The sequence below is a fragment of the Haliotis rufescens genome, unplaced genomic scaffold, assembly GCF_023055435.1.
Source record: "Haliotis rufescens isolate VD_foot unplaced genomic scaffold, xgHalRufe1.0.p SCAF_6, whole genome shotgun sequence".
NCBI classification, from domain to species: domain Eukaryota; kingdom Metazoa; phylum Mollusca; class Gastropoda; order Lepetellida; family Haliotidae; genus Haliotis; species Haliotis rufescens.
Genome location: NW_025964334.1, coordinates 21,093,976 through 21,108,815, shown reverse-complemented (window position 1 = coordinate 21,108,815; position 14,840 = coordinate 21,093,976). Strand labels below are relative to the sequence as shown.

The 14,840-nt window shown below is 35.7% G+C and overlaps 2 protein-coding genes across 2 annotated transcripts; one reads left to right on the top strand and one right to left on the bottom strand.

Moving 5' to 3' along the window:
* The first annotated feature begins 478 nt into the window (after positions 1 to 478).
* Positions 479 to 3,234, top strand: LOC125374602. Its single transcript, XM_048385519.1, has 2 exons — positions 479 to 1,334; positions 2,282 to 3,234. Exons 1-2 carry the CDS (start codon positions 1,193 to 1,195, stop codon positions 2,986 to 2,988), a joined length of 849 nt encoding a protein of 282 aa, XP_048241476.1. The 5' UTR covers positions 479 to 1,192; the 3' UTR covers positions 2,989 to 3,234.
* Positions 3,235 to 4,568: 1,334 nt separating this feature from the next.
* LOC124151323 (F-box only protein 47-like) lies at positions 4,569 to 14,343 on the bottom strand. Its single transcript, XM_046523726.2, has 10 exons — positions 14,007 to 14,343; positions 13,214 to 13,381; positions 12,796 to 12,963; positions 12,279 to 12,355; positions 11,659 to 11,845; positions 10,032 to 10,202; positions 8,406 to 8,564; positions 7,374 to 7,516; positions 6,506 to 6,665; positions 4,569 to 6,079 (listed from the first exon to the last, which is right to left on the bottom strand). The coding sequence occupies exons 2-10, from the start codon at positions 13,377 to 13,379 to the stop codon at positions 5,982 to 5,984; spliced, it is 1,329 nt and encodes a 442-aa protein (XP_046379682.1). The 5' UTR covers positions 13,380 to 13,381; positions 14,007 to 14,343; the 3' UTR covers positions 4,569 to 5,981.
* Positions 14,344 to 14,840: the final 497 nt, after the last annotated feature.

Genomic DNA, 14,840 nt, shown 5'->3' with positions numbered 1-14,840 from the left:
AATGACTGACGAGAAGTCGACATTAGCCAGTCAGAAGGCAGCTTACTCGTGTTTTACGGCACTAATTTCAAATTGGCGACTACGCTTCGAAACATATTTTGACAAATTCTCGATTAAAAATTTGAAACCTGAACAAAAGAACATTCTCGAATGGCTACTAGATGGTCTAGATTGTATGGATTCAGTCGTTAACCTCGTAACTATCGTTCGGAATACCCCGTGTAAAAAGTTTTCGGGGTTGCATGATAAGAAATCACATTCCGACTGTCACTTTCATGATCTGGTAAGCTACGCTCTGATTGGTCGGGTGAAAGGTCCTTCTGACGTGACCCCTAATTGGATGTCCTCAGATCTTTGTTTAGCGGTAGCAAGAACTAACATCTGATTTTAATGAGATTGAAAGACCCGGATTCGATTCCCGACATGGGTACAATGTGTGAAGCCCATTTCTGGTGTCCCCCGCGGTGATATTGCTGGAATATTGCTAAAAGCGGCGTAAAACCAAACTCACTCACTCACTCTCATCCTTCACCCACAAAACATGTTTCCCCATTATTTGTATCGATTGTTGTTTGTAAACGGCAACTGGCCTGGATGATGAAGGTAGTATCTTACCCGCTGAATTAAATCCCCACACCATCGACTGCGCCAGTTCGGATGTGCATATACGTATGGTAAGAAAATAGGCAACGTAACTGTTCTACTTTTCAATTCATGATATTTTCTGGACAGGAAACATTTCACGAAAAGGAGTGAAAATGGAAAGTTATGAATGAATAGTAATGTCATTGCGATTGAAATGTGAAAATGTATAAGTACATTTGTTGACATTTCCACTGGACAAACTGAACAATATATGGAAATTCACATCATAAATATACAAATCTTAACGCCATAACAGATTACATTTACCAAAGTGGCAGTAAATCAACATATTTAAATTATAACCAACAGCTTTTTGTTTTCCTTAAATATTTAAAAATTATTAAGAAAGCTGTGAAATTGATGTTTAATTTCATGCATGTTGTGCTGAACGTTTGACCATAAGTATATATTTCATGTAGCCAGTACTGATACTACGTGTAGCAGTGATAACACAGCGTCGATACTTAGTTCAATCACTGTTTAATACAATGAATACAACTTAAGGTTTTCCACTGTACGAGAAGGGGTTGACTATGAGGTTCGACGCATGCGCCGTGAGGACATTCAAAGCCTGTACGAGTTGACGTCGGCCAACCAGTGGAACATGGAGAAAGACTACTTGGAGTGTATTTTCGACACGGACCCCTCTGGACTTGTGGTAGTGGTCACGCCCACTGGGGAAGTTATAGGTACAGCAAACTCCCCACAACAGTAATGTTACTTGTAGATCAGAGTGTTTGAAGAGGGGAAACATTCAGTAGGCGAACAACGCATCTGTTTAATGATAGAAATAACGTCAACTAAACATTAATAGAGAATCTCACCCGAGTGTCTTTTGATATGAATATATAAACACGAGTAGTAAAAGTTTAAAACGCCGACGCTTGCCGAAAAGCTTTAAACTTTTATCAACGAGTGTTGATATATTGTCTGATCTCTAGATCGACCAAGCAATTTCGTCATTACTTGCCTACTTGGTGATTTAACGAAAGTTTTCATTGTAGTTGATATCGCACAATTGTTCCGTGTTATAAATATGTAGATTACTTAAAAAACACCGTCATATAGCTGGAATATATCTAAGTGTGGCGTTAAACAACATTCAAACATGGCTTTTAATCTTAAAGACACTTTTACTTCACCTTCGGCTAATTATGAAGTGTGGAAGTACACAAATTAGCACACGTTGTCTGTTGTTTAACACCACACTCAGCAATATTCCAGCTATTTGACAGCGGTCTGAAAAATAATCGAGTCTAGACCAGACAATCCAGTGATTGACATCACGAGCATCGATCCACGCAATTAGGAGACGTTTGGTTTGGTTTGTTGTTTTACGCCGCACTCGACAATATTCCAGCTATATGCCGGCGGTCTGTAAATAATCGAGTCTGGACCAGACAATCAAATTAGGATACGATGACATGCTACATGATGCATCAACCAAGTCAGCGAGCCTGACTACCCGATCCCGTTAGTTGCCTCTTACGACAAGTACAGTCGCTATTTTACGGCACGCATGGGTTGCTGAAGATTCTACCCCGGATATTCACGGGTCTTAAATCAGTAGACACAGTAGACCCTCACCCTCATGCATGTAATAAGTTGATACTTTTGTAGTCTTTCATTTATTCAGGGCACAATGGCATTCTGTCACACAGTGACACGTTTGCTTCGTCGGGAATGAACGTTGTCAAAGAAGAATACCGTGGAAAGGGCATAGGAAAGATACTGTTTCGGTCCGTCATGGATGTCATGAAACATCGCAACGTTGGAGGAACAGCCCTTTCCAACAGAATCACGTTCTATGAACAATTTGGATGGACCATCCCATCGTTTACATTCCACTATAACATGGGACCAGTAAATCCGGATTTCGTGAAGGAAGCGAGTAAAGGAGATTTTGATATCATCCCAGTAGAAGACGTCAATTTTGATGACGTTGTTACATACGACGCAGACATTCATACATTGCCGAGACCCTCCTATATGAGAAACTGGGCTTTATTTAAAAAGGCAAAGACGTTTGTTGCCGTTCAGAATGGAAAGATATGTGGATATGGGGTACTGAGAGCAGCGGATATTGGCTTTCGTATGTATCCACTTTTTGCCGACAGTGACAAAATTGCTCATGCCTTGTTTTGTAAACTGGCTTCTTTTGTGCCAGAAAACGGAGAGGTCATTTTCACTCAGCCGGTTGAAAACAAGATGGCTTGCGAGTTCGTTCAAGCCAACAAGTTTAAGTTTTATCTTTCCATGACGAGATTGTACAATAAACATGACATTAATGTTGACATTAATAGGGTCTATTCGGTTTCATCCACGGAATATGCAATTGTGTGACGTGGGGATGATCATCGTGATGTACATATACATACAATTACAATGTTAAGCTCACCTTAACAGAAGGTTATTGACCGACCTTATGTCACCAGGAAACAAATTTCCATACCCTAAGGCCATGGTCCTTAAATTTCATATAGTTTAATAGAAAGCATAACATTCAGGTTAATGACAGAGCATCGTGTTTTATACTTCTTGTCAATTTCTACTCCATATGGCTCTGAAATAAAAGAAATATGACATGTCTTCAGTATTTTGAGTATTTTCTGAAAGTTAACAACCTTTGACCTTATGTACAGTTTTCCAAATATTAGGTTTGCCCTCTATGACATGCTTTAATGTAGCATGTGTAATCAATACACAGAGTTAGAATGTCTGCAGAAACGAATACCAATCTCACTCAAATCAGATCTTAGTTCTCGCTACCGCTAAACAAAGATCTGAGGACATCCCATCACGGGTCATGTCAGACCGACCTTGCGCGAACTTTGATCGACCAATGGAATGACTGACGAGAAGTCGACATTAGCCAGTCAGAAGGCAGCTTACTCGTGTTTTACGGCACTAATTTCAAATTGGCGACTACGCTTCGAAACATATTTTGACAAATTCTCGATTAAAAATTTGAAACCTGAACAAAAGAACATTCTCGAATGGCTACTAGATGGTCGAGATTGTATGGATTCAGTCGTTAACCTCGTAACTATCGTTCGGAATACCCCGTGTAAAAAGTTTTCGGGGTTGCATGATAAGAAATCACATTCCGACTGTCACTTTCATGATCTGGTAAGCTACGCTCTGATTGGTCGGGTGAAAGGTCCTTCTGACGTGACCCCTAATTGGATGTCCTCAGATCTTTGTTTAGCGGTAGCAAGAACTAACATCTGATTTTAATGAGATTGAAACGTATACTTGGCGGTTTTTTTTGTTATTTTCCTGAAAAATGAAGTATACTACAGCAACACTATTCATTCTATACTGATTGTACTTTTGAATAGATCTTCAGCAACCTGTAAAGGGTGACTATGCTTGTTGTATGAGGTGACTATGGGATCTGGTGGTCAGGCTCGCTGACTTGGCTGATGCATGTCATCGTATCCCAATTGCGTGGTCGATGCTCATGATAACAATCACTGGATTGTCTTGTCCAGACTCGATTCTTTACAGACCGCGGCCCAGGAATATTGCTGAGTGTGGTGTTAAACAACAAACTACACAAACAAACTCGTCAGTGCCATTATAAAGTGCCAGTATGTCCTGGGTGAATGTAGTACTGTAAGGATCAAATCAAGTATAAATATTTGGTTTAGGTGGATGGGTGACAGCACTAGGCAAGCTCTGGTATTGGACCCTGCAACACACTAGAACACATGCAGATATATGTGAAGCCACGAAAGCAGCTTACCTTCATGGCTTGGTGGCGGAATAGGTCCCCAGTATTCCATGCTCATCAGTAAGAGCTAAACTGAGGGAGTCACATTATACTCCAACTGTCGACCACTGGTTACCCTGGACCATAATCACCAACAGTATCTTGGTTTGAGAATACAATATGATCTGTAGAAACTTGATCAAAAATATTTCTTAGCATTTTCTTTATTTTCAAAGTCAACAAATGCAGCACATTCATTACTTACATTCAGCTTTCAAAGGACATGTGACAGCATACTTCAACTTCAAATAAAGGTCATGTTTATCACAGAAAATCATCACCAGTTCACATGGATCAGGAAATACATGTATAACATTGATATAAGTTAAGTTACATGAACAACATCATTTTATGCTCTTTTATACACAGCAGAGATTCAGAGTTGTTTATATACAAGGACTTTGACTAACTGCCACACAAAATGTCCTGAGGAAAACACTTATATTCTATTTGGATGCCATGTGAATATTCCACACCTGTTATGACTACAAATATTTCAGTGTATAAATTTGTATACCTCTGTTTGAAAGTTTGGTATGGAGTGTTTTTAAACAGTTAGTGCCTACTAGTGCCTGTACAGGTTACACAACTGACTAATATTAAAGTCCTATATTCAAGACGCATTTAAAAAAAAATATTCTGAAAGGAGAACATCAAATGCAAACATGTATATTAATGTCTTGTTCATCTGAGGGAAACTTACAACTCCATTGACTATGTACACAATGAAGTACATGTAGTCTTTTACAAATATGAATTTCTTCAATATAAGTGATTTTAAATATATATGGAAAACACAAGATTTTTCCTCATTGAGTATCAGGAAATATGTCTGTAGCAAGCATTTCCATAAACACCCGATTAGTGTTGAGAGTCAGAGAAGTTAATATTTCTGTTTTGCGGAGAGCATTTTATCTACCAGAGGCTAGATTATTCAGTGATATTTACAGGCACATAGTATAATAGATATCAGAGGACATGTTACACTTTTGTAGAACAAATTAAAGACATTTCTTGTGAAGTAAGAACATATCAAAATTACCAAAGTGATTTGGGTCCAACAAAGGAAATACATGCAGTCTGTATGAAACACTTCTGCCTACAAGCCTCAAAGTTGTTTTTTTCAGAATTATTTTCTTAAACAGATCAACCGTTATTGGCTATGTTTACTAGTCTGGTAAAATAATGACTTGACATTCTTTCATTTTAATATGCAGTAGACAGCCAAGAATACCCAATATTTTTCATTGCTGCAGGATTTTATACACAATAATAATAACAAATTTTAACTTCATAAACCCATGATCTGCTAACGAAATGTGATTTTAAAACTATACCAGCAAAATGTGATAAACAAACAGTCAGAACATTAAGTTGGTATGATCACCATTTCAAAATATATGAAGAAACTGACTTACTGGTGTTCTGTTTATGGCACTTACTGTCAAAAGTAAGATTAAAAATTTAAGTTCAGGCTAAATCAGAACATGTCCACAATATTAATTAGCAGTTCATATCACAGATACAGCATTCTGAGAGTGTGGTCACATGTGTCACAAATTTATCCTAGGAGGCTTTTGAAAGCAATATGGATCACCCTCTTCGTGAACTCAGAGAGGGCCATGACAAGGTAATAAAGTTCACCATCGTGTCCATCACCTGAAAGAAAAGATTTCCTTATATGGCAACAGGAAAATCTTGCCATGGTATACACAAATTTTGTTAAATTATGACTTAACAAGTCACAAAGTAATGTCAGTGCCAATTCAAGATTTATTAATATATAGAACATTATTTAATATTGAGAGGCTTTTCCTGCCTCAAAAATAGTATCTTTCTATCCAATTTTCTTTTCCAATATTTAGGTTCAATTCATCTGACATTGCAATATGGCTGCAATATTGCTGATGCAATGTAAAATTTTCAATTAACTCAATTGATCAGAAGCCAATACCAGTACATTGATACATCATCTATCATTAAATGTTGTGTAGAAGAATTAGTTTAAGTAACAGTGAGCTGAATATCATGGAGCTTTTCTTCAAAAATAATTATACTGTAGAGTTTAATATTTTGATGTAGTACCTGATTCTGTGTACTCATGCATGTCAAGGATAAGCTCCTTGAACATGTCCATCATGCTGTTGATGAAAGTAATCCTGTCTTTAGGGCTGTCCATTACTTTGATGATGTTCTGCAGCATCGTGATTACATAGCTCAAGCTGAAATTGTTCTTCACACACACCTGAAAAGACACTGAGATTAACATAATGCCTCTCATTCAGAACTACTTGAGAAATAGTGCCATGGCACTGTAGCTCACCTGTATACATAGTCGACAGTTTGAAATGTCAACCAAGACAGTATCAATATTCTTTGCTGGCAATAATCATCAATGAGTTTTGATCACAGGGTTACAATCTGGGTGACTGCGAGTTGTCAACTTGGTCAACAGTACTGCATCAGCATGTTTTTTCTTTCAGTTAGTTCTGGTAATGTGTGTACGCTGAACACACTGCTAAATATAGCTGCTCACAGTCACCCAACTCTTCAGTCAGATTGTAACCATGTGATAAAAACTCAATGATGATGTTTATAGCTAGCAAAATGCATATTTCTTGAAAAGCACACTTTTCAATTTTTGTCGTTACTGTGAGTAAAATTCCTTTTTGCTGGAATGGCTTGTTTTCACTTTATTAGTATTAGTTCACATGCAGCTATATTTGGTAATTAATCGTCACGATAATTCATGAAACCATTTCAAGGGGAAAGGTTATAGTCCTTACGGAGCTCCTACATGAATCGTCTCGAACCAGTAGACTAACAAACCTTGGTAGTGTCACTCAAATGAGTCTCAAAATGAAGTCATGGTAACAAATAGGTCCAGGGTATTATCAAAGTAGCATAGAACAGTTTAAAGAATATTAGAATCTTAGTTTTATGTTCTACGTACCAAACAGAATGAGGTAGTGATGCTGCACAGTTCGATAATTCTTCCATTGATTGCCTTGCTGATGAGGAGTTTGGATGTTATCTGATCTCCGCACATAAGTAAAAGATGTGCCACATTCTCTGCCAACCATTCGTCAGGGTAACCTGCCAGGATGAAAAGCCATGTATTCTACAATACTATCATTCTCTCCAAGTAAAACCAATTACTCAGTCTCCAACATTTTAGGTGTAAAACTATTCGAAATAGCTGCCTGCTCGTGAACATGTAACCAGCAGTTTGTGACAAAAAATGTTTGAGTCTTGTATTTTGGCATAATATCAAGTAAGTTTTTGTGTTAATGTTCAGGACTGCTATATTAAGCATCGTTTACATGACAGAAATATATTCATCACATAATCCATAGTGTTATGATCAATGCCTTAAACCACTCCGATAAACTTGGTATCATGATATAATAAGTATGCAAATGAGGGTACTGAGCATGAACTAATTTTAAGCCCCATACATTGATGTAGTGTCTGCTTCATCAAAAAGTTATTGACTTTCATGATATGTGCAAACAAATGTGGCTGCAAATAACTTAGTTCTATATGATAAATAGGGCAGTTTACTTAAACATTGGATTTATACATGGTTTCTAAAGTTACTTTATCTAGTTAAAATATGTCTTAAACATCAATAACTTTAAGAATGATATTATTTTGATACATGCTGACAATAAAGTTCCTATGCATCAAAAATTCATTTAGCTCCTAAATAGCATAAATGGTTACTGGAAAGATTTATAGCTGGAACAACATGACTCCAACAAGAAAAGTGTACTTTGTGTACAAACATAGAGAGCAGAGAGAGAAAATAACTTTAAGGGTATCCTGGGACCTGCTGTGTCTGAAACATGGGATTTTCACTTTCAACATTAGGGTTATGTGAGCACACATTTTTTTCATTTTTGTTTCCACTACAAGAGCAGCTGACTTGCATTGATTGTAAGTCTGAAATGGCAATAAATGCAAGAAGGGGAAAGATGTTTACTTGTAAGTTCATCCAGAACACTGATGATGTCATCTTCTGACCATTCCTTGCTTTGGAGGTACAGAATCTGAATAATGTTTGCAATTTCTCCAAACTGCCGTGCTGATTCTTCTGATGTTGAAGGAGTGCTTTCACACATGTCATACCAAAGTAATTCACCTATTAAAAAAAAGCAAACATCCATATGCTGTTAATCGAAAAGCTAGTTAAACCTTGTGAAAATACTGAGGTCATTATACAAAATAAACAGACATCATTCTTCATCACTGACAACATAGAATAATTAACTGTCACAATCAAATATAAAAACCAAAAGTGACAGGACATCAAATGAACATGTGTTGTATTAACTTTAAGTGTCAGACACAAGATTCATCTGTGTGGATTCCAGGTAAGAATACAGGTAGAAATCATGCAACCTATCTTTGTCATAACAAGCAGCTAAATGGGTCAGACTTGGGGACATGGTGGATTGAATGTCATCATATACTAGTTGTGTGGATCGATGTTAATGATGTCCACCACTGGATTATCTGATCCAGACTTGATTATTGACAGATCACTGTCATATAGCTGGAATACTGATGTGTGCAGCGTTAACAACATACATACAAACAAACAAACAAACAAACAAACAACTACAAGATTCCTTTTGCTTTACAAATCCATAGTCAACATTATACCTGGACTTCTCTAAGCAAAATGCATCTATGGTATGCATCTAATGATCTTATGAAATGCCAATGGCAGTCTATCATTTTAAAAACTAGTCCGAAGTCTAGTCAAATTCTGTTCAGTCTTGAAAGCTTAGCTAATAATACTCTGTATCATAACACTAAAATCTACTGAAAATGATTCCAAGAGACAGACACAGACTGCAATGTGCCAAAAGATGGTGAAGAAAACAGAGAAAAATATGGTTTAGTCTAGCTGACTTTTGCATCTTGTTTCAATATCATTTCATACATACACACACAAAACCACAGCTCATATACATTTTCCAGTTTTAATATAACTTAAGTGTCAATTTTAATCAAAGGTTTGATAAAGATTTAAATGCAAGACAAACAGTTGATGAATTGGATTACTATTCATCTAGGACTATCTGAATACATTTCCTTGTCCCAATAATGGCAATTTTATTTAACAGGAAATGTTTTTGTCTCTAAATCATTCTGATTAATAAACATTCTGTGCAGTATATTATGGCACAGTTTAATTTAAGTTTCACTGACAAGCAAAACATAGTGGATGGGAACAAATACATTAGTTTCATATTAAAACATGATTGCCAAATTTTACACAAGGACTGTTATAGACCTTCTATATCAAAAGAATGGTATTTGTTCTAAATAGGATATCTTACTGACTCTAAGGACTGTACTAATACATGTACTTGATCTCATAGCATAGTCTCTAGAAGAATGCTTTAATCTAAATGTGATAAAGCTTCATAGCTGCAAAAATGAAAAACAAAAACAAAAGAGAAAAAAGTTAAGAACAAGGTCAAAATATGAAGGGTCAACTAATGACATGGCCGCCTATTTCATTTTAACATATAGCATTAAAGATATTGTGAAACCATTGATTAATTTTTCATGTTAACAAAATAATCTGGGTACTGACCATCTGTCTCAGCCCCATACAGTAAATAAAGGATCTTTGCCTGGTGGACCATGGGCCATGGCTTGAGAATTCTGCTGAGCCAGAATGCCTTGTCTTGCGATGTTGGACATGCATCTAGAAACACTCGCCTAAGGAAGACACGACACTTCATCTCTTGGTCCACACTGTAACCTGAACACAAAGTTGCAAGTTATAAAGGGGCTTTGTGTTGACATGTAGTAAAACAAAAAGGTGCCTGATGGTTGTTATTAATTAAGCCTGGAAGTCTTGAGGGATCCTTGTCATAACCCTACTGCTAAAAGTACACTCTATTAAGGGGTCCCTTAAATGAAAAAGGCAAAAAGTAAGCAGGGCTCGCTAAGGCCACACGTTTTTTATTTTTCCTACTGAAAAGGAGTCGGTCTAAGAAATAAATTAACATCAAAATATATATTTTCAGTATGTCTCCCACTAATAATATAGACCCACTTATATAATATATAATGTTGTTAATTTATATAGATTCCATGTCTACTGTCAGTGATTAAAGAGGCTACCTGTAGTTTTAACTTCATGTCAGAATGACTTTCATATAAATAAATAAATAATTGACATTTATTTTTGTTTTTACTTTGACTGACCTTGTGCAGAAAACTGGAATAAATCTGTGAAACATTAAATTAAAAAAGTGTGGCCAAATACTCCAACATATTTCTAAGTTCAAAACATGAAAAAAGCAATATTTTCTCAGAATAGCCACTTGTCGAAATCACACTTTGCACTGCTCCTCTCCTATTGGTACAGAAACTGTGCCCCAAATAGAAACAGAAACCTTGAAGTAGTTTTCAAGTTACAGTTTGCACAAATGTTGCAGTAAAAAATATTCAATGTTCAAAACATGAACAAAATCATACTCTTCAGAAAATACACATATCAAAATCAAACTTATTAGTAAAGAGAGTGTTCTTTAAATTGAAAAGAATCCATGTACCAGTTCTCAAGTAATAGGTCGCACAAATGTTCAAGCACAAAATTCTAACAAAATTCTCAGTAAAAAAAATGAAAATTGCTTTATTTTTAAGAAATATTTCAATCAACCTTCCCACTGCACCACTCCAATTGGTATAGAAAGTTTTCACAAATTTTGAAAAGAATCTAATCAGTAGTTTTCAAGTTCTAGGTCACACACAAAAATGTCCTCGGAAAGGACAGACAGAATTCCTTGGTATAACTATATACCCCAACCCTAAGTTATTGGTCGGAGCTATAACAAACCTCAAGGATCCCAGAGCCCCCTCCTGTGTCCCCTCCCCGACCCTCATTCATTTGAACACTGTGGTTGTATTTGTTCTTTTTTTTCAACACAAAAGAAGGAAATTGATGTCACTTATCCCATACTATCTGGAGGCATTTCAAAATTAAATTTAGGCTTACGGCAGTGAAGCATTGAAGATGAAGTGGTGAGGATGTCCTTTTTTAAGACCAAGCTGACTTTGATTACTATTCCTTTAACTAATTAAAATTGTAAATCTCACTCGAGTCTTCGTGTCTACAATATGTCTGAAGATGACAGTACCATAATCAGTATCATGTCTTTCTATAAAAACATAAAAAAACATGGCTGAGGTTAAATGTTCACTATAATTACCTGGATTTCCTGTCACTACATATTTCAATGTCTTGAGTATACATGAATGTTGACAGACAACATCATATGCTTTCTGGCATTCACTGTCATCCCAGCCAGCTATCACAGTATGGAAGAAATGCCCAAAGCTGCATAGAGCAACACAACTTACTGCCTCAGTACAGTATTTTGAGTTGGAGCACATCATCTGCATAAATGAATTCAAGAATACCCATGAATGTTAAGGACAGTTTAAAGCAAGTAACCTTTACCATTGGCCAAATATTTCAACAAAAATTATTTTGATTTGTGAGTGAGTCAGTGAGTTGACTTTAAAGCTGATTTGAACAATATTTCAGTCATATTAGGGTGTGTCAGCTCAGAGGAAATCTTACAGTTATGCAAACTGTGGATGTTTACCATCAAATATGGGTATTGTGGTGACAAACCATTGGATCAATACTAGGATTGAGATTCAAACTCACAATCAGTGGATCCTTCACAGGTAACAGTGATACCTTTGACAACTGTACAGTACCAAACCATACCCCACTGAAAATGATACACAAATGCATAATAATCATCTCATACTAAAATGGCACTAGAGTTTAAGTTTATGACAATAATATTTAAAGTGTTACCCTCGTTAAGAAATCATTGACAAATTTCAGCCTTTCCTTTGTGGCATACAAGCATGAGGACCTCTTCATAAGCAGGCCTGTAACAAAATACACAAATACCTAAAGTATGTTATTACTGAGGGATGATCAGGTGAAATAATAAAAAATCCCTTGCCAGCAAAATAGTTTTCAGCTTCAGTATCAAACAAAGTATTACAAACATGCACACTGTGTACATAAATAAGGGTTCCAGGAAAATATTTATTTTCAAAATAGCATGCTCATATCTTATCATCCTTAATTTTGGCTGATTGAATTAAATCATTCTTAGTACTATAAACCATAACCATGGTTTGCTAGCAATCATTCTATAACAGTTATAACCAGAAATATATGTTACTTTTCAAGAAACTACAACATGAATTCTGTACACATAGCAGTTAAAACCATGTGGTGAAGTGAGATAAAAAGAAATTGCAAGTCACTTGGCATGTAAGTTACAACATTATTCGTCAGAGGTATCTGGGACAGCATTTACCTAATCTTTGATACTTTTTGAAATACTCTGCTTGTTCATCTAAAGGCAGAATGACATGAGGATCAGGCAATTCCAAGAAGTGACGACTCAAAGGCCTTGTTACTCTGTATCCTTCTATCAAATTCCTCATTGCTTTTGATGTAATTGTCATAAGACTCAAATCAATAACTGCAAAGGAAATGAAAATTATAAGAAAAATATCAAGTGAGAAACTAGAGTTACCATCATGGAGTAGATGAATGGTAAAAAACTTAATTTATTCTTATGTTGATTTATGGAAATTAAATCTATGAACAAAGAAATGCATCATAAAAAGGATTCTGAAATTCTCTTCAATTTTGAATCAATGTCTGCTAAATATATAATAGGATATGACATAGACACATTTGAATGTATATTTTCAGTTAAAATAACAAACCTGAACAAAACTTAAGTATGTAGAATTTCAACTCAAGTGGCAATATGTCGAAAATTCCAAGCGGGCTCTGTTTTATTGCTGTTTCTTTCATGTGTTCCTGAACTTTTCCTTCAAGGCGTATTGATCGTCTAGGTTTCTTACACGACATGTATGTTTTGATATCCATTTCTGAAAGAAATAGTTTCACTATTTTCAGAAATGTCAAAGTATTCTGAACTTTCATAAGATTTTAAAACACATAGATCTAGGGCCAAATAGACTTTGTTAATAAGATTAAAAAATATATTATGTTGTTTTGAATTTTGTTATCAAAACGAGAGTGTGACAGATCAAGGATTGGTACAAGGTAGATCTAGTAATTTTTGTTGTTTCTATTAGGATCCATGTGATTTTTCAAAAGGTTTGGGTATGAACCCCATGACACATCATCATAATCAGTTATAACATTTAAAAGTGATGCATGAATATCGTAATGTAAGCCTACTACTACTCCTGAACATAATAAACGTCAGTAACTATTATACCAGCTGATCCTGAGTGAAATTTCAAATTTGTTACTAAGTGGTTAAATAAATCTTGACAACAGATAATAAACAAAATAAATCTGAATATTTAATAGTAGATCTAGGCCCACTATGTGCAAGTACTTCATATACATAATCTTTTAAATGCCATAAACTGATAAATGTGCATAAGTTTCTGACTGTCATACTCATATCTCGAAAGCCACTTTGCCTACTTCATCAGTACATGCATCATTTAGAATACAAAAACATCTTTTAAATATACCTACCTTGGTGCGTCTTTTCAGCAGTAACGTTCCAAACAAAATGCTTAACCTAAAAGAAGCACAACATAATACCCTGACGTCTAACAAAAATAATACAACCGGATGTAAATGATCGTCTGCTTCTGTGACAGCAACGTCGTCTGCTAGGCTTCTACAACTTGTCAAGGCGGGAGTTTCAAATCAGTCTTCCAAACTATATTACTAATATTGACAAAATATTGAATAATGTTATTTCCTTTTTAACAATTAATCGTAAACACAAAAGAATGGATTTGATCGCGGATGAGTCAAAACATAAACGGAGATCACGAACGCACGTGCAATGAACACATACTTGTTTACATTTAGGTACTACTTACTATCCAACTAATACTGTCATTAGAAAAACCTTCAGTTGAAATGAGGCCTCAGTGAAATATCATTACCCCCATCACGATTTAACATAGATCCGTGCTTCCATACGACACCACACACACACATTTGAATATGGTCTTTACTCCCATACGTAAACATATTCACTACGACAATATGGACAAGTATTCTCGTGATCAACATTTAATCTCTTTATGGCGTTCATTTATTTTTAGTACTATTATCCAGAAATGTCATGTGGCATCCGCGCTACTAAAAGAACGTCATTTGCATCTGTCGATATATGTTACGTTTGAGGATGGAGCGATTGTTTCATATTTTATACTGGCATATATATTAAAATAATCGGTAAATTATTTGATATTAAATGAACTAAATATTTTACCATGAGAACTCAATCAGTATGTATGCCGTAATTTTAATAGTTTTAGTATCTGGTGTTTGTATTTGCGTCTGTTTTGTGTT

Coding starts and splice junctions, on each gene's coding strand:
- LOC125374602 (XM_048385519.1), top strand. CDS start 1,193: ATGCGCCGTGAGGACATTCAAAGCCTGTACGAGTTGACGTCGGCCAAC. Junction 1,335..2,281: donor GCCCACTGGGGAAGTTATAG/GTACAGCAAACT, acceptor TCATTTATTCAG/GGCACAATGGCATTCTGTCA.
- LOC124151323 (XM_046523726.2), bottom strand. CDS start 13,379: ATGGATATCAAAACATACATGTCGTGTAAGAAACCTAGACGATCAATA. Junction 11,846..12,278: donor TCAATGATTTCTTAACGAGG/GTAACACTTTAA, acceptor TCATTTATGCAG/ATGATGTGCTCCAACTCAAA. Junction 10,203..11,658: donor TGTAGTGACAGGAAATCCAG/GTAATTATAGTG, acceptor CTTTGTGTTCAG/GTTACAGTGTGGACCAAGAG.